At 38.5% G+C, this 23,505-nt stretch overlaps 1 protein-coding gene across 2 annotated transcripts in view; it reads left to right on the top strand.

The window, feature by feature from the left end:
• The window catches only part of UBE3D (ubiquitin protein ligase E3D), a 132,028-nt gene that overhangs the window by 62,489 nt on the left and 46,034 nt on the right, over positions 1-23,505 (top strand). The window contains exons 9-10 of one of the 2 annotated variants that reach the window (XM_053913906.1): positions 11,942-12,080; positions 17,349-17,584. In XM_053913906.1, the coding sequence (XP_053769881.1) occupies positions 11,942-12,080; positions 17,349-17,435 (226 nt within the window). In that variant the 3' untranslated portion in view covers positions 17,436-17,584. The remainder of the gene's footprint in view (positions 1-11,941; positions 12,081-17,348; positions 17,585-23,505) is intronic. The other variant, XM_024576613.3, reaches the window with a different exon arrangement.

Here is a 23,505-nt window from a genome sequence, read left to right as displayed (position 1 = left end):
AAGCTAAATTAATGCATGAAACAAAGAAACCCAAGTGTCAATAAGGGGGTAGATGAATAAATTATGATATATCCTTGCAATTAAGAACCACACAACTCTAAAAAGAAGTAGCAAATATGACTATGATGAAGTGAAGAAACAGTGAGGAAAATTGTTGCTGAAGAAAGTGTATTACGCTGTGGTGCAGAGAAGTGTGTATGGTATACTACCATTTATTGATGAATGATTAGAATATGAGTACATATTTGCCTATGTATGTTTTTTAAAAGTGATAAACCATAAAATTTAAATTGCATATAAAAGGAGAACTAGAAGAGGGTGAATAGAACAAGAATTAGAAGTGAGAACCTCAGTGCACATGCAGTTGGTAGCATAAATGTGTAAAGAGAAAGTTAGTGCTCTGAGAGACTATAAAACACAGTGATTAGACTCTACCTCTTTCTTGAGATATATCCTAATGACAAAAGAAACTACAAAAACATTTTAAAACCTTTTCAATAATCATAGTATTGGTGATCATTGTGGTACTGATATACTGAGACTATTGCGTGTGCATTTTAGGATAGGTCAAATGTGTAATTTTGTTGGTGTCGTGAGAACTGGGATTTTTGGCATGGGAAAAAAGATATGGATGCAAGATTGATGAGGTAAAATAACTCTATAATCTTGATTTGAAATAGAATATTAAAATGAATATATGATTTATTTTAATCTTTAAAACATAATACTTTTTAGGTTTGCTCACTGAAGAGGCTCAGAAAGAATGACTAACTCAGTGGCAATGCATCACTAGAAGCCAGATTGTTTGGTCTCTAAATACCGTTTCCCAATAAAAACAACTAGGACTCTACCCAGAAGTGTGTAAGACTTCTTGTAAGAACTTGTAATATTTTGTTCTAATGGAAAACACACTGTCAGGATTATAAGGGTGATGTCAAATGACTCAGGAGACAACTTGAACAGGCTCCGCTCACTAAAGATGGGTCAATTTGAGTCTTAATAAGGATAATAACTTAATAGTAAGGATAAAATAACAAATATTAGATCCACAGTTCAAAATGATACTAAAAAAAAATTTGTTGGTCATTGCCTTTGGTAAATGCTAGTGAACCATCTCATTGCTTTGAAATCTGGAAGATGAAGGGAGAAATCTAATGTTTATTCTGCCTTTCCTTTCGGAATTACACCTCAGAGTAAACAAACAAATGATGAGGAGAAGTTTCTTCTGTAGAAGGATTGTAGCTGATAAATGAGAAAGAAATAATAGAATCAGGATATCACCACTTCCTGACCTATCATGAAATAATGGAACTTGGTAATGATCGTCTGTGGATGCTAATAACATCAGACAGAGAGAGAGAGAGAGAGAGAGAGATTGATTGATTGATTATATTCCTCCCAGTAGAAGTATGTAACCCTACTTACAAAGTTATCCACACTGGAAAACTACAAGACAAACAACCTGAATTCTTCAACAAAAAATTAGCAAGAGAAGAAAATAAAAGATAAAGGAAAACCAATAGATTAAAAGAAACATGATTTACCAACCAATTTTGACGCATGGACCTTATGGGGATCACAGTTTAAACAAACTGAAAGAAAAAAATCTTAAAATAGTTCAGGACATATGTTCATTTGATGAGATTGAAGAGTTATTGTTAATTTTTTAGGTATGATAATATTATGGATATAGTATCTTAAAATGAGTCCCTATGTTTTAGAGTACGTATTGAAGTATTTACAGATGATATGATAGTATTTGTGGAATTTGCTTTAAAAAATCTAGGGATTGAGGGGATTTGGTTGGGAGTATAGCTGAAGCAAGACTAGCCATGAATTGATAATATTGAAGCTAAGTGATGGGGTTATATGGGTGTTCATTACACTATTCTCTCTACTTTTGTATATCTTTCACATTTTTGACAATACTTTATTTAGACCAAATGATTTTTATTTAGAAAAAGAGGCCATTTATTATAGGTTTCTGCTTATTTGTTCATCAGCTTATCCTTCTAAGAAATAAGCATCAAATGAAGTCTTAATCTGGTGTTCTTATAGTAGCATTTGGTAAGATGTACTTGAATTGAAAATCAACTCTCCATTCTTCAACTAGGTCAGACTATACACCACTACTTTATTCCCTTGAAAAGTGAGAATAAAGTAACTATTTAAAAAATTCTATTATGCCTTAGAAAACCATGTATGGGCCTTATCGAGAGAGGGGGGAAAAACAACTCGGCTTATAAATGGACACTTTCAAAAGTTTCTTTCTAATACAGTTCCTTAGAACTAGGGGGCTGTTTTTCACAGAAGTATATTATAAATGTCAATAGGTTTCTAGGCCAATCCACAACAGTCTGTTAATCCATAACATAATATTTGTGGTCTACAAACCTGATAGAATACTAAGAGTTCAGTATAGGCAAAAATGAAATAGTCTTCCTAGAAAAATGCTTTCGTAATTGACTTCAGCACTCCGGAAGGTGAGTGACATTATTAGGAGTGAAGTTTGTTATACTCCAGATCGTTCAGTTGCCACATGCTTGCACTCCAAAAGCAAAAAACAGCAACGTCCTTATCCCCTGTGACTTGGACTTTTCTCATTTATAAATTAAATACTTGAAAAAGCAGAGATTATGTGCATGTGAATGATCTCAGTAATAAAAACCTGCCTTTCTTGCTGTTTTTATATATTATCTCATTTGATACTCACAAGAAACTTAAATGGTAAGTAGTATTACCCCCCATTTTACAGCTGAAAGACTGAGTTTCAAAGGGTAATGAAAAACCCTTGGGATTCAAAGGAAGTGAGTATGAGTCCTGGTTCTTCTAAGTGACCATGTCATTTAACCTTTTGAACTTCAATTTGTTTGTCTGTAAAAGGAATATAGTGAAACCCCATTTTACATCATTATAAAGACTAAATGAACTGATATAAGTGAATGACAACATATAAGATACTATGCAAATGTTCATTCTGCACTAATGATGAAGATCATGGTAGGGCTATTTTACTATTTACATGGTCCCTAAGTTGAAAAACTAGAATGATAAGAAGACTTATTTGTATATTATGAGGAAATGGAATGTTAAGGCGGTGGGAGATATTTAGCTTAGAGAAGAGGTAGGAGAAGGAGTTACATGTTGTCATATATTTTCTGAAGGGCTCAGGTTCTGAAGAGTAGATTTCACTCAATTTCAAGAACTTTTTTGGAGTTAGTTTCCCTATTACTGGGGTTTTTCAAGCAAAGACCATACAGCCACATGTTAGGAACATTGCAAAGTGGCTTCCGTATTCTCTGATCAGTTTGTACCTGAGGTTCTATTACTGAAATCTAACAACTTTTTAGAGTTGGGTAAAGATTCCTGGTTAAAGATTTTAAGGTTTAAGAAACACTCATGTTGATAGTCCTGTAATGGAATAAAAATGGCAGAAAATGATCTGTAAGCTGATTTTTAACAATTCATCTAGTAAATATTTATTAAAAACTTACTACATTGCAAGATGATGTCCAAATGTCCATTTTCTGTCCAAATGGCAGAAAATGATCTGTAAGCTGATTTTTAACAATTCATCTAGTAAATATTTATTAAGCACTTACCACATTGGAAGGTGATGTCCAAAATGCTTAGGTACCAATGCATTTTTATTTATTTATTTTTAATTTTTATTTATTGTTTTGAGAGAGAGAGAGGGTACCATTGATTTGTTGTTCCATTTACTTATGCATTCATTGGTTGCTGCTTGTACATGCCCTGACCGGGGATCGAACCCACAACCTTGGCATATCAGAAAGACACTCTAACCAAGTGAGCTGTCTGGCCAGGGCTTGGTATGAAAGCATTTTTAAAAAGCCATCTCTAGTGTTTCATTATTAGAACATAGAAGATTCTGTTCTGTTTTCACCTTCTCTCACCTTTTAAATGTACTATGACAGTCTTGATCTTCCTGGGCCTGGTAAGGGGGGTGACGAAATGTTAACATTGCCCACTACTTATGTTCTTATTATTCCAACTGATTTAGTTTCCAATTTTGTTGGAACTCTCCTGCATAAACTTTAATTCTCCAGGGTAGAGTCAAAATGTGTTGAAATGACCTCCTAAAAAAAGAAAGGGAAAATATATCACCTAATACAAAGTATGTTTTTATATCCTAGGCTCTGAGGATAAAATGTGGTTAGATAAGTAATGTATCAGAGCCTTAATGCTATTTAAACATATGGATGAGTGCATTGTGTGTATTTTGTGTATTTAAAATTGAGACTTTTGTTGGAACAATGTCTTTCATTTGGTGTACTTCATGGTGATTTATCATAATAGACTGCTTTAAATCATCTGAAATAGCAAGACATATGAATTTCAACAATAACTTCCCCAAGGCTGGAGAAGTCAGCAGGAGCTCAAACTGCTAGGTAGACAGTTTTTTTTTTTCAAACTCATATGCGAGTGTAAAACTTTTATGAGGCTGCTTTAACAAGGCCCTTTGGGATTTAGTGTTATTTATCTAAACTCTTATTAAAAATGAAAACTTTTCTATGTTTAGCCTGGTAAAGCATAACTGATTTTACCAATATTGTAAGCTGGAAGAATGAATATTGTTTTGCAGACTGACTCAAAAATAAAGTTCAGACTTTGGGGCCAGTGTCTTCAGCATGGACATTATGGTAATGGGATAGTGACAGCAGAGCCAGTATTTCAGTGTCTCCTTTAATTAAAAAATCTCAGCGCTACTATGCTGGTAATTTAGGGTTTGACATAACTTATTAAAGTAACTTCCAGCCCTGGAGCCCTGTTTCATAGAGCACTGCACTGTCTCCATCGGAGTCAAGTTGCCCCAGAACTCTTGATCCCTGGTACAAGTGAGCACCTTTTTATTTATGGTATCTGCGCTTGTTGAAGTATATCTGTGATTTCCGCCCTCCTCCACTGAGAAGTGGAGCATGGGAGAGAGGTTGTTTCTAAGATTAATGTGCCAGAATCACTCTGTACATAACCCAGGGGAAGAGCTGGAGCTGCTGCAGGAAAATTTTTGTAATCTTGAAACATGTTCAGCTTCTTTGTAGGTATGTTCTGGTTTGATGAATCTGGGTTCTGCAGTAAATCTATTCTGAGACAGACCCTGAGAGCTAGGATTTTAAATTATCTTTAATGCAGTACAGTTTTAGGCAGTGAGGACATTATGTGGGGAGAAAGCAAATGTTGCAAAATCAGGGTCAAGATCTTTTGCAGACTTTAAGACTTTATCTGAGTCAATTTAGCTTGGGTGTGTCCATTTCACTTGTGAAACTTTTTCAGATGAGAAGGTGGGTGGACAAATGGGTGACTGCTTGGGGAGAAAGGTTGGGCAGAGAGATGGATAGACAGATAAAACTACTTAATCATTTTTCATAATACGATTATTGGTGAATAAGTTTCTGTGCTACAGAGTGAGTCTTAAAAAAAAGGACAGGTTTATCTGAATGAGATCACAGTTAATTCAGAATTTTGAAGACATTTATAAAGTGACCAAAAATGAGAACTATTAGCCAGAGAGCACTTTTGGATTTTTTTTTTTGAGGGTCTTATTTCAACCGTTAACCTCAATAGTACTAACATAAGTCATTGGAAATAATGCATCATTGTGGAATCTGTGGACTTACCACCTGTGTTCCATGGGAAGTGAAAATGCTTTCAAGACAATAGAGAGAGAAATAAGAGGGCAAAGCACACAGATGATATTGCTAAGAAGGGAAGCACAGAACCACCAGCTGGCAACAATGGTTTAGAGTATGAAGAAGACAAAGGGCAAACACCAAGAGAGATGATAATGGCAGAAATATTGGCTAAAGGTCAGCAATAGAGGCAGTACAAGTATAAAAACTTAAACAGGTCAGGAAATGTCAAAGTGAACTGAGCTTTAAGAACTTCTATTCTGAAAGAATCTCAGAGCAGTTGCAAATAGGAGGAAGATGCATGCACACTCGGTTTTGACTCTTCGACTTGAGCAACTGTTTTAACAGTTGAGTTGCTAGGCACTGTCAGGAATAGACTATTTTAATTTTGGAGAAACCCAACTGTTAAAACAGCTGTTTGGTCTGATTAGACTTAAGCTGGCTCTGCTTAGGTTGCAAAACCTAATGGGATCACAGCACCAGGCCTGTAGGATGTTATGATTTTATTGGACATTACAAAAATATGAACGGATCCTAGGTTGAAGGTTATGTTGGACACTGACTCTCCAAAGCAGCCAGATTCCTTAGTTTTGTATTTACAAAGTGCTAAGGCAAATAATTTGGGCTTTTACCTTGTTCCAAGTTCATGGAAATTACCTGAAATAATTTTGCCTTACATTCTTTGGATGCAAGCGTTTTTCCTGGCACCTAGTAAATAAAAAAGAAGAAGAGGCTCCCTAGTTTTATTATCATCTCTTAATAATAGGTGTTATAATGGCAAAGTCACCTCAGGTAGTCATTTTTATTATTTATTTTGTATCTTCTGTTCTCTAAGTAAAGAATTATGTTTATAGAAGCCACCAAACTTGTCACTTTTTAGCCAACACATTTTTAATATCTAGAACAACTTGAATGATGCTCACAATAATAAATATATTGAATACCAACTTTATCATCTCAAGTACCTTTTCCATGGAAAAGACTACTGATTAGATTAGTTTCATGTAAATTAAAGACCTGAAAAACTTGTTATGATGATTTGATTTCTTGCATAAAAAACTAATTTTACTTGATGCAATATCTTAAACACTCAAAGATAGGTTTCATCTCATATATCTTCAAAATGAAAATAGGGTTACTTTTCATATGATTGCTAACATGGTCATGTTAACATAAACGTTTGAAACAATGGAGGAAAACAAAGCAGAATTCTTTTAATCTTGGTTTCCACAGAAAACTATCAACATTTTGGCACTCTTCCTTGCACATATATCTTTATGTTCATATATAGGATAGGGCAAAAGTAGGTTTACAGTTTTTTCTATGGAAAATAATATAATAAAATAATATAAGAATTATATTAATTCTTACATTAGTATAATATACTATCTTATAATATATATTATATTAATTCTCTGTGTTTCCTGTATTCACAACTGTAAGCCTACTTTGCCCCACCCTGTATTCAGAAAGATATGGTTAGCATATTTTATAATACATAAATTAATTTTAGCTGTATATGTTACTTTTTATTTTGCTTTTCTTTTTAACTTGTCAAAATTTTGTGACTATCTTTTCATGTAAACAGATCTACAATCATCATTTAGGTCTTGATTTTTAGGGGTTTTGTACTTTGAAGCATTGACTTATTCTTGCTAGTTTCTAAAACTCAGTGTTGTCAGTAATTAAAAAGCAGAATTGAAGATGTTAATAAAAAGTGAACTCAAGTTTCAAAAGTAAAATTTTGCTACTTTCACTGAAAAATACATATTTATTTTACTAACTAAAGCAAGTTTATATGTTTTGAATATACCAATCATTTAACAAAAAATTCTTTGGTTATAAGTGAAATACTTTTGTTATTTTAAAATAAAAAATAAATAATAAGCTTTTTTTGTTGGATCATCAAGAAACATTGTTTAGTTTTCTTCCTATATCCTAGGCTAAAAAATGCAAAGTTTACTCATATTAACAGTCACAAAAATTTCTTGTTATAGAATGAATTGGTTTAGAGGATGACAATATTTTTATATTGACAGTATGATATATTGTTTAAAAAAACAGAACAAGTTAGCTTTTCTAGTTCTCCTAATACTAGTAAATTCAGATGCTTAACTACCTTTCTCCAGTTTCTGAGAGTAACTTTAAAACCTTTCTAGAATATGGATTTCTTGAATACCCCATATGTAGCACATGCCTACCCCCCGCAGCCCCCCACACTCAGTTGTACACACATCTACCACAAAGGGGTGATTAAACACATTTTAAATATCTTTTTCACACCTTGGAATCAGACATTTACAATATATCTCCAGAATGAAAGGAATGTAGAAGAGTGAAAGTCAGCTATCAGAGGTAGCTCATTTCAAGGATATGGTTGCGAGGAAAGAGAAGCCACATATTAAACAGTCTTTGTAAAAATTGTGGCCTTTGGAGGTTTCAGTGTAATTTATCTTAGATTCCAAAAGCCTTCATTGAATAATATTTTGCCTTGGAAAAATTGAGCCGAATAATTCCCTCTTTGACTCAAGGTGCTTTTTTAGGAGATGCTTCGTAATCCATAAAATCTTTGAATAAAACTTTGCAACATATCTGCCAATGTCTATACCCAGATCTTTTTAGGGTCAGCTCATGGATAAATTATATATGTATATAATTTAGGAGACTGTGAGGCCTGACCTGGTGGATCTTATTGTTCACATTTATTTTATTAAGGAACACGTAAATCAAATTATTATAGGGGAATTGAATTTAAGTTGATACAAATGAATGTTCTGTATACGAGGTAATTTTAAAAGGATTCTCTTACCTTACCTGAAATGGGTGTGGCCAGTTAGGCTTTCACACTACCAGTTACATTGACATGTGACTTCTCTAAAGGCCTAAGTGTTCTGGTTTTTTTAAAGTATATTTTATTGTTGTGCTATTGTCCCATTCTTTTTTCTCCCCTCTCTCCCCCTCCACCCAGTACCCCCATTCCCTCCAGCATCCCCCACTTAGTTCATGTCCATGGGTCATTCACATAAGTTCTTTGGCTTCTCCATTTCCTGTACTATTCTTCATGAGGACATTTTCTAAAATCAAGGACTCTTGCTCTGGCCAGGTAGCTCGTTGGTTAAATCATCATCCTGATATACCAAGGTTGTGGGTTTGATCCCCAGTCAGGTCACATACAAGAATCAACCAGTGAATCCATAAATATATGATACAACAAATTGATTTCTCCCTCTCTCCCTTCCTCTCTCTCTCTCAATTAAAAAATTAAAATCAAGGACTCTTGCATGAAGAACATGAGGAGTAGGTTAGTGATCTTGGCATTTGGGTTCTTATCTCTTCTCATGGAGGGATAGAATTTTAGTGATTGGGATTTGTCTTCTAATGGATCAGAGAGAGCCTCTTGTGACTTAGGGTTATGCAGTTCAGTTACTAATATCTCAGATACTAACATGGGCCAGGCCGAATTCATCTGAACTGAGTTACACCATTGCCGGATGCCGCCTTGTGAAGAAAGGGTGTATGGATTTCTAAGAGAAAGCCATCCTAAAGTGTAATAAAAGCCAGGGGTACTGGAGATGATAGTATTCTACAGAGGCAAGGGAGGGGAGGGTTGGATACAGTGCAGACAACCAGTATACACCCCCTTCTGAAGCCATGAACTGGTGGTGCTCCAGCAGGTCATATCTCTCTTCTCTGCTGGGACCAAACATGGTTTCTCTGTACATCTCACCACAGTCACTGACAATCAGTTTGAACTGGGAAATGAAGAAAACTTATTTGTTATATCAGGCTTAGGAAATAATAAAAGAAGAAAAAGTCTCAAACCCTTGCTTTGTCCTTAGTGCATCATAAACATGTTTACATCCACGTTGGCAAAGGACTTAAACTCTGGGGCAGAGTGGGTAGTGTTGATTAATGAGTGTGCTGGCCGAGTTGGCCCCTCTCCTGGGACAGGGAATCCAGTGATGCCCAGTGTAAGGCTTACTGTTAAGAATGCTATTACAGTGGATCTAATTTATTATGTCTGAACCTTCTTATGCTGACATCCAGTTAGTAAAATGATTAAAAGATTGGAATTACATTTCTCAGCCTCCTTTTCAACTGATTTCCTGTGGTAATGTAATGAGTTAAAAAATGGGAGCCTGGAGGCTTTCTCTTTAAAAATGCCTTGAAAATTTTTCCTAAATAGTTATGTTACATTTATTAATATGCTAACATAAATATTGTGATATGTAATTAGTATAAAATGGAACTCTTTTTATTATTTTATCAAAAATGATAAATTAGAGATCAGATTTTAACCAAAAGCAGTGGTTCTTACTCAGAGCCCATGAACCTTGAAAATGTGCTAAGTGAAAGAAGCCAGGCAGAAATGAAGGCATGAGTGTTCTTGGGCAATGGGTGGTCTAAGAAACACTCAAAATTATGTGCAGGATTTTCTTTGTATAAATGAATGCTTCTGTGGAGAGAGAGTGCATAGTTTTAATCACCTTGTCATTGACCTATGACCTTAAAATGATTTCAAAAGCACTAATGGTTCCAAAAAGGCATTTGGAAGCCTTTCTTAAAAAAAATTTTTGTTCTTTGTCCTTCTTTTATAAATATCTAGGTGTTTTGTCATAGAGGTTTCTGCCTTTGGCCTGTGGTTTGGCCTGTGATAAGTGTTGTAAGGGACCCAAGTATGGTATTTAGCAAGTGATTAATTCTTATGAGGGAAACAGGAAGATGTGTCCAAGGAAATGATAATTAAGTGGGTCTTGTAGGATGAACAGAAGTTAACTGGGAAGGCTAACAGCCTTCCAGGCCCAGAAAACGGTGTGACAAATCATAGGGTGTGTGGAGTGTGGTGCAGGCCAGAGAACGGAAAGCGGCTGTGGTGGGTGGAGGGCACGAGAAGGTGCTGGGCGGATGAGCCTGGGGCCACTGCACTGGTACTGCATTTGGCTTTTACCAGAGGTGGCAAGGTTTTTATTTCCATTCCAGAGAAACATCAAGAATGTTATATTGATATAATTAGTAAAAGCAGAAAGAATAACAGCTAATCAATTTAAAATAATTTGTAAAACACTGAAAAGACACACAAAGTATGCTTGCTAAAACAGACCATTTTTTAGGAGGATGGATAGTGTCCTATTCCAGTCCAACTAGAAGGCAAATGCTTCGAAGAAGAGTTAACTCTGAACCCCACATCAGAAATGTATCAGCTTAATAAGTAACCTAATGAACACAGCTAAATGGTATGGTGTGACTTGCCATATAAAAGGTTAAAATCCATTGTGCTCTCAACCACTCCCTAATCCACTATGCTCTCCTGAGACTCCCTAAACTTTCAGAATTCACCACTGACTTTATTAAAAGTCACTCTTAAGAGAGAAGTTTATAGAAAGGCAAATACACACATGCACTTCTCTTTAAAAATCAGGACAGTGGTAAGATTGGGTGAGCCCACAGGCAGGAAATACTCAAGTACTGTAAATAGAAGAGTTGATAGCATCAAATTCATGCTATTATTATGCTTTCTCATAATGATTTCCTGATTTTCCCCTTTTCTTTAAGCACTAGGGGGAAGTCAGGAAATCAGGATCAGACCCAGCCGTATCGTTTCCTAAACATTCGCCTTATCTCAGACAGGTCCCTTCCTCTTGTAGCCTGCAGTTTCCTCATCCCTCAGATGAAAGGATTTTTACAGCTGCTTCATGACTGACTCTGAAAGATGAAGTGAGCCTCCTGCCAACCTTTCCCCTTCGAACAGCAGCTTTGTTTTATTTGTGTTACTAATAAGGGCTTTTACAAGATTTTTGGTAAAAGGATTTGATCATTTTTTAAAAGTCTGAAAATCACTGAACTGGATGTTCCGAAAGGCATATTCAGCTCAGAAACAAGCTCCACATGTGTGGAATGGGGATAACAATATAGTTCCATTTCATACATATGAGGTTGATCAAGTTACACATGTAGAACAGAGCACAGAACGTAGGAAATATTCGCTGCATCATTGTTATTCTCCCCAACTCCACGTTGCTCCCTCACAAGCAAGACTGCTTCATGACTCTTAAACTTTGAGTATAAAATGTTGACCTGAAAAAAAAAAAGCCTAATCCATCTGTTTTATTCCAAAAACGCTATAAAATGTCTTGGACATTTATTCTGTGAACTTACAGCATAACCATTTTATTTCTCTTTTTTTGTTCATTGCTTTTCCTCTCACAAATGGAAGTTTTCTTCTACATCAGACTTTTGAAATAATTATGACCAGATGCAATGATGACATTGCACATATCTTTGTGTTTTAGGCTTGCCAGCTCCTGGGAAAGTGACATCAGTGTCCACTCTTTAACCCTGCCCTCTGCAACCTGCTTGGAGCTGCTGTTGATATTATCAAGGAATACCGCCATGCTGCCTCCCTCCCTCCGCTCCATGAATTCCTTTCAGGTAAGAAACTGATCCTTTACCAGGGTGTGATATCTCAGTTATCCTTGTAATTGTTTTTTAAGGAGCCTGTCTTTCACAGGAGGTAGTCCATGGAAACCCACATTTTCACATAAAATAATAATAAGCATAATGCATGCACTGTCTGTTTCTTGTCTGTCTGTTTTTGAATAAAGGAACAAATAGAGGCTCAAAATCCACTAGATAATTGTCTCATAGTGGCAGAATCCATATCTAACTCCAGGGTTTGTTCTCTGAATCTTCATCTTTTCTGCCTCTGAGAGAAAAGGCAAGAACATTTGGCAGAGATAGTGTGAATGCCACTTCATTTTCCCCAGATTTGCCCTAGAACAAGGATTTTCAGCTTGTGGTGTTAGTATCCAACCCACTCTCAGCACCTGTTCCCTCTCTCCCTGGTCCCTCCCTCGTCACTTTCCTACTGTCCTAGATACTTATCGGTGCTCCTGGTAAAGGACAAGGTCAAAACAGAGCAGGACAAACAGAACAGCAAATGTGACTGACCAGCAAGACTTACTCCCTGGCAGGCAGCTGATTGTCCCTGAGGAGGCAATTGAGAATTAAGATGTTAATTAATCACCTAAGTTGTGACCCAATAGCTACTGAGTGTGATTGAATATATGACTTTGACAACAGAAAAATATTCACAAGCCTTCTGAGGCTGGTGAAAGGCCACACACCTTCTTGAGAAGTAAGTCATCGTGGGTTGCTTCTGCTTCTGAAGGGTTGCTGGTGTATCCTAAGATAACTTCAGGATCAACATATATGGCTTGGTGAACCTCTGTGTTAAAACAAGGTGGGGATTTTCCTATATATTACAGCTCAATAAATTGATTAAAAAATAACTGCTCCAATGCAATTTGCATCCATATTCTCATGGTAATTTGTTATATTGATTATCTCTGTGATTTTCCTCCTGATAAAAAGTCCAGACTTCATTGGTTGTGGTGTATCCATTTGTATTGATCATTCATTTCTCTATTATCAACTTTAATCCTGGACTCAAGGGACCTTAGAGAATACCTTATTTTGTTGGAGAGGAAACTGAGACCCAGAGAGATGGAGTGAGCTGGCCAGGCACCACCCAGCATGTTAGAGACAGAGCTGGACTCACCAGGGTTATTCCCTGGGCAACTGCATCTGCCACTTAAGTGCAGGACTCACTGAAGTCTTGGGGCGGGGAGGAGGGTGGAGTGGCAGGGCAGTGTCAGTGGTAGGTGAGGCCAGTTGTGTCTATCTCAGAATATCCACAGTACCCCTTATTCTGTAGTATTTTATAATTACTTTGTTTATTTGTATACTGCCCTGAGCCAGAAATGACTTAAAATTCTATCAATCCTTATTTCTTCTAAGTTTTGCTCTTTGGATTGAACATTGGATAACACATAAGTTTGTATATGTCCACAAACTTTTATGGAGGGAGGTAAGAAACTTAACAGTGGTTACCTTTGAGGAGTGAGGCTTGTAGACAATTATATTTTATTTCACTCCCTCATGTCCTGTGCGAAATTTTCATGTGATGGGTGAGTGGGGAGCAAGAGAGATGAATCTGACTTCAAGGATTTTATACAACATAATTGGGGAAGATGGGACAACTCTCCATGTGTAATATAGATTGAGAATAATTATATTGCAAAGTAGCCTCGATGCCAGTTTTAAAGCGATCAAAGGTGAAAGAGTGATCGATCTGAACCAGGTGTGGGGGATTTGAGAGGAGGCCCAGTCTGGGTTTCTTTCTCCATGAAACTGGCAGGTGGTCCTGCACCCTTCAAGGATCTTGGCTCAGGCTCTGTAAACATGGGTTTAAGGCCTGGCCTGTGCTTGGTGGCATTGATGTTCTCTCCTAGCACCTTTACTCACAGGAGCTTTGAGAGCTGCCAGGATGTTAATTACTGAATGTCCCTCTCTGTTAGTGATTGTGCTTCCTCTGGTCTCAGTCCATTTACTGAATGTTATCGTCAGGAGCACATATACTTTTCCAACTTCAAAGGTACAGAGAACTTGTCACAATTTCATGAACAATGTCTGCCTAAGAGATTTTTCCCTGTTGCTAACCCTGGAAAGATGCATTCTTATTGTGAATATGCCAGGAATCAACTTCCCAATGCAGGCCTTCACTCCGAAATAAAGGATTAGTGAAAAGGGGAGGATGTCTGTCAGATTAGAAAGAGATGCTCTGCTTCTTCATCTTTGTAATGCCTCCTTAATCATTTATTACAATAGCAAGGAATGGGGCTGCTCATCTGCCTGTACTTGGGATTTACTTTTTCAATTGGGGACTCACTCGAATACAGTTTTTTAAAGTGCTGTATTGGCAAGAGCGGTAAAATAATGGAATGACATTTGTTAGATAACCACCCTTACATTTCCAATTCTGTTGTAATCCAGGCCAAGTAAGTTACTGTAGCAATCTTCTTTTTTTGTAAAAATGTGATTTTCAGTTTCTGAGGATTCAAACGGCACTCCTGCTTGAGCTGTTATCACTGCCAAATCCCAAAAGGAGGGGTTTATCTTATTAATTGGAGCTATCAACATGTATGAAATTCTGACTTCTTAAATTACGGTATAACATTTCCCTCAGGCCAATAGGGACATCTTTGGGTGGATTTGTTATAATTTTAATTTGTACTCTGTTACAGTACCTTAATATCCTTGGTGTGATCATGAGCAAGCAGAATATAGGATTTGGTTGAGAATCACTGATGTAATTGCTAGACACCTACTGTGGTTGTTGTTGCAGCCCCAGGAAGAAGGATGGACTTACCATGTCACTCTCTGCTTAAAATTCTTCCATGACTTTTTATTGTAGTGAGAATAAAATCCAAGCATCTTAACCTGGCCAACCAAGCCCAGCAACATCTGGCCCTGCCTCACCTTTTGGCCTCCACTCCTGCTTTCTCCCTCACACTCTGTTCCAGCCATACTGGCCTTATTTTCTGCTGCCTATCACAACAAGCTGGTTCTGGCCGTAGAGGCTGTGCATTGGCTGTTTTCTTTGCTACCAGGAAGTATTCTGGTCCAGATCTTTGCATGTCTGGGTCCATCTTTTCTTTCAGGTCTCAGCTCAGGAGTTCCCTCCCCTAAGAGGGCTAACCTGACCTTCCTCGTCAAGTTCCCCACTCCCCATCAGCATATTCTATAGTCTCTTTTTTTCATAGCACATTTCACTGTTTAAAATCACCTTGTTCATTTATTTGTCCTTTTTTCTCTACTACTATGTGTGTTAAATGAAAAGAGGGAGAATGTCTGCTTTTGTTCGATATTGTGTCAACAGAACTTGGAAATAGGAAGCACTTAATAAATATGGGATGGCTGGCTATAGAAGGGTGGGTGGATGGATGCACAAATAGAATGCAAATTGACATGGCCGTTTGACATTATAGAGAATAGGAATTATTCCAAAGACTGAGCCAGGGAGAAACAGAGGCATGAACACTCAAGGGGGAAAGCAGAGCTTTTTCTCTGCTGAGAGACAGGGTGGACTCAACAGGTAAGGTTCAGATTTGAGAGATGTGGACAGGATATGAGCACAGATGGGTATTTGCATTATAATTAGAGCCTGGGGCTTTGTACAAATGAGAAAGGCTGGAAGAAGAGTTCAGACTTTATAAAGAGCTGGCAAGAGTCAAGATAAGCAGGGTGACTAGTATACAGGACTGGGCTCCCTCTGGGCACTGGAGACCATAGAAAGGGAAACAGGAATGATGTCCAAGCTTTGGTGCCAGAAACAAAGGGGCAGGGAATTGGAGGTCCTCTGGAATGGGGGTGCATGCATGCAGCCTCCTGCTGTCCTGACTGCTGCCAGTATGATTCCACTCTGAGTGCTTCAGAACCCTGGAGTTGGGTGGCAGAAGGCCATTTCCAGATTCATCTTGCTGGGTGACAACCAGCTTCTTAACTGAAAGCTGGCAATAGCAACTTTAAATGTGAATGGTGTCTAGAAGGTTGAACCTTAAGAGCAACTTGATTGGAACCAGGACTGGGCAGGGCTTCTGGGCTTAATTGCTATTCCTTTTCTTTAGAATCCTAGACTACTGTAACTGGAAAGACCAGTTAGTCTAACAACCTTAGTGTTCTACATAGGGAAGGGATCCTGGAAGGGTAAGTTGATATTGGAGACTGTAAATTTGATTCCTGTGCTACACCTTTTGTGCTACACAGGATGCTGACTTCTCTTCAGTATAAAGGAAATTTTTTTCTATACCAGCATTTCTGTATTCCATGGGACACGAGTTCCTTAGGTTATAAGTAGGTGTTATAGAAAACAACTAGTATTTAATCATTATGTATTAATAATGCAAATTATAAAGGGCTAATATTTATTCAGTGCTTTCTGTTATCCAGGCACTGTTGTCAATGATTTGCAGTTATTAGCTCATTTCATTTCCATGAAAAAAAAATACCCTGAGGAAGGTATATTATTATTCCCATTTCACTGGTGCAGAAATGAGCCAGAGAGAGTAACTTGCTTGTGCTCACACAACTAGTGAACGGAGAGGCATAAGGTACAAATCGTGGCTCAAGAATCCCCTATTCTTAACCTCCAGGTAAAGTTGCCTTTTAAAATAAGCTTAGTTAAACTAAGTTAGATTTTTTTTAACCTGCAGGACTTTTCAGGGCCTTTCATATGTGTGTAAGGAGCAATGTGTCCTTCCTAGGTGAAGAATATAACAAATATTGTTTCCCAATTGTCCTTGACAATAGGAAGGCTTTTTCTAGGGACATTTAATGGAATTAATGCTCTGAGAACACAGATGGGGAGACACTATTCTGTCCAATAGTGGAAGATTTGGATGAAAAGGCAGAGTATTCATGTGCAGTCTTTGTGGCAGTCTTGTTTATCTGCAGCAGAAGTAGTGCTGCAGATTTAACTGGTGATTGTAGAGGGAGGGGCATTGATCTATCTATCTATCTATCTGTCTGTCTATCTGTCTATCTATCTATCTGTCTGTCTATCTATCTATCTATCTATCATCCATCTATTTAAGTGACTATACAATTCTCTTTGTGGTCAGGGCCACCTTGGTCAAAATGGCACAACAAGAACAATATTTGCCTTGGCCATTCCTTAGTACACAATGAGTCATACGAGAGGCCCAGCAGGCCCCTGGCTGAGCATTGCTTTTCCAGTCTGCACCTGCTTCCAATTCTATTTCATTTGGGTCTCATCCACTATAAACATAGTATAGTGATATGGCGAAGCGTTCCATTAATAGATTGAGTCACCTGGCTAAACTCTGTCTCCTAATTTAGGGCTTGACTCCCACTGAGAATTCCCAAGAGGAGTCTTCCTTGGAAACTTATATTCAACTAAGAGATGAAGAGTTTCCACAGCCTTGAGCCCTGAGCTGAGGAAGCCTTTTGTGTTCATTCCCACACCATACCTCATTAACTCTCGCTCCATCCAGCTGCTCCAGGCCATCCAGATTGTGTGGATGGGGTTTTCAATGGCACGGAGCCACAGAATTGAAGCTTCTTCTTTGTCACAGGTAGATTGCTGTATTCTATCATAATTTAAAATGTTTTCTTAGACATTGTATTTTTTTAAATCCTCACAGCACCCCCTATTTTAAAAGTGTGGAAAGTAAGTATTATAGGCAAGTTCATATAACTACCAAAAGGCAGGGCTGTGTTTCCAACATGGTCTTCTTGTTCTGAGCCTGTTGTTTGTTCTATCTCAGGATAGTTACAGCAAAGAAAATACCAAATGGCCCTATTTAATAGTCCTGGGTCTTATGCATATTACTTTTACCATAAGGCAGCACAAGTACCTATGTTACTAATATCTTCCTTTAGAGAACCAGCCACTACCTGCAAGCATGGGAACAATGTGAGTAACATTCTCCAGCTTTATAGATTCTGGCAAATAAGCTGACCTTCATCAGATTATGGTTATATATATATTCTGTGTGGTTGAATAATATGGTTGACAGTATTGGTAGAAAAGGAAAAACAAAGTTTTATAGAGCTTATCTATTACCATAATAGAATTGGTCTGGAATAGTTCCTCAGCTCTAGATGGATTTGAAATCATACACTATTCAGTGGGGAAGCATGAAGCAGTAAAAGCCATATTTTCAACTTCTCAATTGTTCAGAAATGATTAATTTTACAAATAATCCTCCCATTCAGCTACTTTTTCACTACTTGTTAATATCTGCATCAAACGAGAGGAAGATAATAACACATGAAAATTTGGTTTAATCATTTGGCCATTTGTTGGTATCTCAGGGGAAAAGTTTTGATTGTATAGAAGTACAAAGTTGTGGTTTAAGCTTATAAAAATGTAATCCACAGGGGGCTCCAAGAAATCAGTAGGCAGAGGCCTGGGAACTTCACAGGTCTATAGTAACAAAGGGAATACAAAGAAGAGAAAGTGAAGTTTCTATCTCTACACCGTTTTTTTCATCCTGCTTTTAGACACTGCACTGCATAAATGGAGATTATGTGCCATGTTCATTTGTAGTTAAATTGTAGCTGTAATCATTTTTTAAAGTAACATTTTATAAAATGATTATAAGAAGATAGTCACATTATAAAATATTGGAAAATACAGAAAATTAAAATCAGTAGGAATAAAATAAGTATTGACATTTTAGAGTAATTCTTGTTAGTGTTTTTTATGCATACTTCTTACATATACACATACACACACACAGGAATATATTTTGGTATACAATTGGTCTTGTTGGAGATGCTGGGACTCAGTTAATGGCAGTATTTTGTTCTTTCCTCTGCTTCTAAAGATTGATTGATTTATGGAGAGAGGGGAAGTGGGGGAAGAAAGAGGGGAGGAGAAACATCGATATGTGAGAGATCATTGATCAGTCACCTCTGGCCTGCACCGAACCAGGGACCTGGCCCACAACCCAGGCTTGCACCCTGACCCGGAATCAAACTGGTGACCTTTCAGTTGGCAGGACAACGCTCAACCCATGGAGCCACACTAGTCAGGGCATTCCATCTTGCATGAAGATATTTTTTGCTGAGACTGTCAAAGGTACTTGGAGACTTTATCTATAAAAGTCCTGCTGTTTAATTGAGTGGATGGGGAGGGAGGCTGTAAGCCATTCTGGATGTCCAGGGTTGCTGCAGATGTAATCAGAAGGCAGGTAGACCTGCAGGAGATGGCAGGCACTGCTAGAACTTCCACAGCTCTCATGGTGATCTATGTGCGCATTCCAGAAAATGAAGAAGGGAGTAGTGCAAACACCCTGGGTCCCTGAGGTGTGTCAGTCTCCCTTCTTCCCTCATGGGCAGAGATAATCAGGAGTTGAATGTTACTCATAATAGTTAGGGAATCCAATCTCAAAGATAGTGATTACTGCATTGTTTTCATTCTCCTCAAAACAGATTTCTGAGAATTGCCTCAGCAATTTGGGTATGAAAGGATGGTGCATTCTACTTTTCTTTTTGCCCAGCAAGGCGTTCGGTGGTTCGGGGAAATAAGCAGGTATCCATAGTGTAATACAGCTCTCTAGTCTGGATTCTCCCTTCCTTTGCCTCCTTTCACACTAAACTCTGCTGTATTGCCATATTCTCGAGAAACTGGAGGATGGAGCCAGGGAGAGAGCCAGCCCATGTTGCTGCCACATCACATCTTTCAAGAGGCAGTTCAACCCATCCAGATTCCTCGTCTCACGGCCTGCGCCTCAGAGATTTCTGTTTACCAAGGAAGGGGTTGGCCCTGGAAGCAATACTGGACAGTTCCCAGCCCTTCCCAATGCTGGCCTTTACTCTGAGGAGCTTCCTCTTGATAGGGGACACTGATTGCGCTAGGGGAGCTCTGGCTTTGGCCTAATTGAGAAAAGTCAGGAATAAGACAGAGCCCAGAAAGTCGGTGATTCTGTCTTTTGTTTTGTTTGCTTGTTCCTAGTAAGTTAACTTTTTTCCTCCTGACTAAAGGAAATACATACTCACGACAGAAGATGTAGTCTGTTTTTCAATAGCAAAACAATACTTATTTGTACTTTTAGCCTGGAAATATAGAATCTTAAAATTAAACCAACTATATTAAAGCAACTAAATTATGCAGCCCAATTCAGTCCTTCAGGCGTGGTGGGGAGGGAAGGCCTGGTGGGGTCTGAATAGTCTTTGCGATCCAAAGGCCCTCGCCATCCCTGCGTTCAGTATCTGTAACTGCAGTGAGTGTGGGGAGGACTGGGGGACACATGGGTTTGTCTAATTCTGCAATGACAGGAACAGGGGTGGTGCTGTTATTACACATCAGTGTCCTTGGGAAGCTTGTTTAAAATTCAGGTTTCTGAGTGACAGCCTGAGAGATTCCAATTCAGACTCCTGAGGAGAACCAGGAATCTGCATTATAGCAAACTTCCAAAATGTTTCTGATAAAGGTTTTCAAGAATCAAGGTAAGAAACACTTAAATGATAATAGAATATACTTCCACTGAAGTGAAAAGTGTAAAGAAAAACATTTTTTAAATTACTACAAACACCTATCACTAGTTCAAATAGCTTAATTATTTTTCTCTTTTCTTCACTGTTCCTTTTTTTTTTTTTTTTTTCACTGTTCCTTTTTAACCTGCAATTAACATAGTCCCCAACTGTGAAGTAAACTGAATCATGAGGAAGTTTGTATTTTTTCTTTTACTTTTTTTTTTCCTGTCACGACCTCTCCCTTTTACACTCAGATGCTTGGTAGAATGCAGGTGTTAGTTACCGCTGTAAGTCATTTTGCTGCCCTTTGGCCTGAACGCCTAGCATCCCAGTGTCTCCCAGCGTCTCTGGGTTTCCTCCCTTCCTCAGGGATGTGCAGCCTGCAGAGCCTCTCTTGTTCTCACAGCAAGTCCCTCACCTCGACATAGGACACTCAAGGTCTAGTATTAAATCTGCCCCCAACTGGACTTGTGACACTGGTCTAGTCGGGTAACCTCTATGGGTCCCAATTTCTTTAACAGTACAATGAGGGGGTTGGGTTAAATTATGAAGTTCCTTTTAAAGTAGAACACACAGAGTCAGTCACACAGGCTGAATAATATAACTTTATTCCTTAAAAGGACTAGGTCCTTATTTCTTTTAAGCATCTTCAAAGTGTTTAACTGATGAAAAGCACAGGTAAAGCTACCACATTACTTAAATTTTTTTCTTCCTCTCCAAGAGAATGGAGTCTTAGCATGACCTTCTTGTTAGGGTCAAGAATGATGGGATGAGTTCTGTCTGGCCCTTGGTTCTTCCTGCCTGTAAAACCCAGGCCACTCCTTCAGTGTCAGGTGAGCTGTGTGTCAGAGAAGAGGAAGAGGGAGAAACTTGGAGTGTTCTCTGGACAGCTCTTGACTTCTCTGCTTCCCTCTTCCTTTTTTCCTCCCCCTCAGCTTCTCCACTTCTGGTTTCACTCTTTGTTTCTGAATCTGGATTCTGGTCCACACTGCAACATTTGTGGCTTAGGAATTTTCCAGTGGTTTTGCATTTTGCATTTATCTTATTTGTAGAGATGATTATTCTAAGAAAATTTTCTAAAACGTGAGCCTCTCTCCTTAACTGAAACTATTGATAAGAAGACTTGGTTCTTTCCCATCCACTGAACATAGCTGTGTTCAGTCAAGGGGCTTCCTGGTGGAGAGACTTTTGCTTTCTTGAAAAGGAGGCTAAATATATATGTCTGCTTTTAGAAACAAAGTGCTATCAAGATTGAAATGACCGAACTCACTCACATCTCCCATAAAGGAAGCTACTGTCTTGTCGGCAGGAGCTTTTCTGACCAGAGAGGGAAACAACAGCGTGGGAAGGATGCCGGTCTTAAAGGGAATGATGGATTGGAAGGTGGAATTATTCTAAGCCTTCACTGAGAATCTGTCATAATTCCTGAGAGCCCTCCTAGTAACTAATCACTTCAGCAAAGTGAGAAGATTTAGAACAGAACAGGTGTTGGGGAACTAGGCAAAAAGAATTATGAGGAACAAGAAGAAAGTCAATTTACGAGTATTGTCCTTTTTGGTCCTCACTCTTGTAGACCTGATAAGCAACAATGTAGGGAAAAGCCCTGGCATCTTCCCACCGAAGAGCTTGGAGGTGGGTCTGGTTTTGGTCTTGGCTGCTCTGCAACCATTGTGACTGGGTACAAGTCACTTACCTGCCTAGATCCCAAGTTTCTCATTCCTTCAGCTCAAAAATCCACGGATTCTGTGTTTTAGTATTTGAAGGATTCACAGTAGTGTGAAAACTTGCAAATTGAGTTAGCCTGGAGAAAAAGGTCGGCATCCAGTCAAAGGTTAGCGTCCCCTTAAAGATCAGCTCGATGTTTCTTTTTAGGCTAGAAGTTGGAAATGATGGCAGCAGGAAAAGTGTTTCTTAGCTTCAAATGGGGCTTCCTGCAGTTAGTGTCCACAGTTAGCTTTCAATAAAGTAAGGCAGTTTGATCAGTCTGTAGCATACAAGAGGGTATCTGGTGCATTATTCAAAGCTATAGTAACGGAACACAGAGTAAATTGGAGTAAAGAATTGGCCAAGTAATATTTAGGAGCCAGTGCCTTTTCTTGTCTTTTTAGAGCCAAATGTAGTTCTTTATAAATAACAACATTTACCCACAGTCCCAATGTTTCTGACTCTGTTCCTGCTGATCTTAAATTATTTTTTCTCATTTAACTTCAGCCTGAAAATTATTGTAAAGGCAGAAAACATTTGAGACATTGTCCATTTGAACTGTCAGCTGCTTTTCAGCATCAAATCCCCCATATATTCTAATGTTTTTAGCAGAAATTAGTGCACTGCACATAGAAGACAGTATTTTAAATCGGTGAGCTAAATCTGCTTACTGTTGTGATTTCTAATGTAGTTGTGTTACAGAGCAGAGGGGGGGGGTGGTTCCTTCACGATAAATTATTACAGAAAGGATTCCCCCTTTCTGTCTCTGGAGGTTCCTTCCCCCATGCCCACCTGCTAGGTTCGAAATGCCCGCCGCCAGAGGAAAGACGTCTCTCAATGCCAGAGACTGGTGAAAAGGAAAGGAATTGTTTATTTAAAAGTTACACAGACTTAGAGTAATGGCCTAATGTCTTCAATAAGATACTAAAGTCCTCTAGAATACCCACAGATGCACAGTCCTTCCCTCTCCCTGTGCCCAGGCCTGGGTACCGTGTCTCAGGAAAAGATGTAGAAGTCTGTGATTCAGGCTCCCGGCACCATCAGCTGTGTGGCTGCTGCGATCTCCAGTTAATCCAAAGCCATGCGGCACCTTCTCATGGCCCACCAGCAAGAGCCCTTTCTCCCCTTTTCTTCCCGGCAAAGTCTCTCCTGCTGCCTAAGCCGCGTGGCAAGAAGAAGCACTCCAAAACCTCGTGGTCCTCTTCCTTTCCCTTCAGAACCGCATGGTCCTCTCCTTACTTCACCAAAGCTGCCTGATCCTGGCCCTCTTTCTTTCCCCTCAGAACCTCGTGGTACTCTCCTCTTTTAC

This window comes from Desmodus rotundus, chromosome 11 (genome assembly GCF_022682495.2).
Source record: "Desmodus rotundus isolate HL8 chromosome 11, HLdesRot8A.1, whole genome shotgun sequence".
Lineage (NCBI taxonomy): Eukaryota > Metazoa > Chordata > Mammalia > Chiroptera > Phyllostomidae > Desmodus > Desmodus rotundus.
Note: the sequence above shows the minus strand (reverse complement) of the source record. Positions and strands in the feature narration are given on the sequence as shown.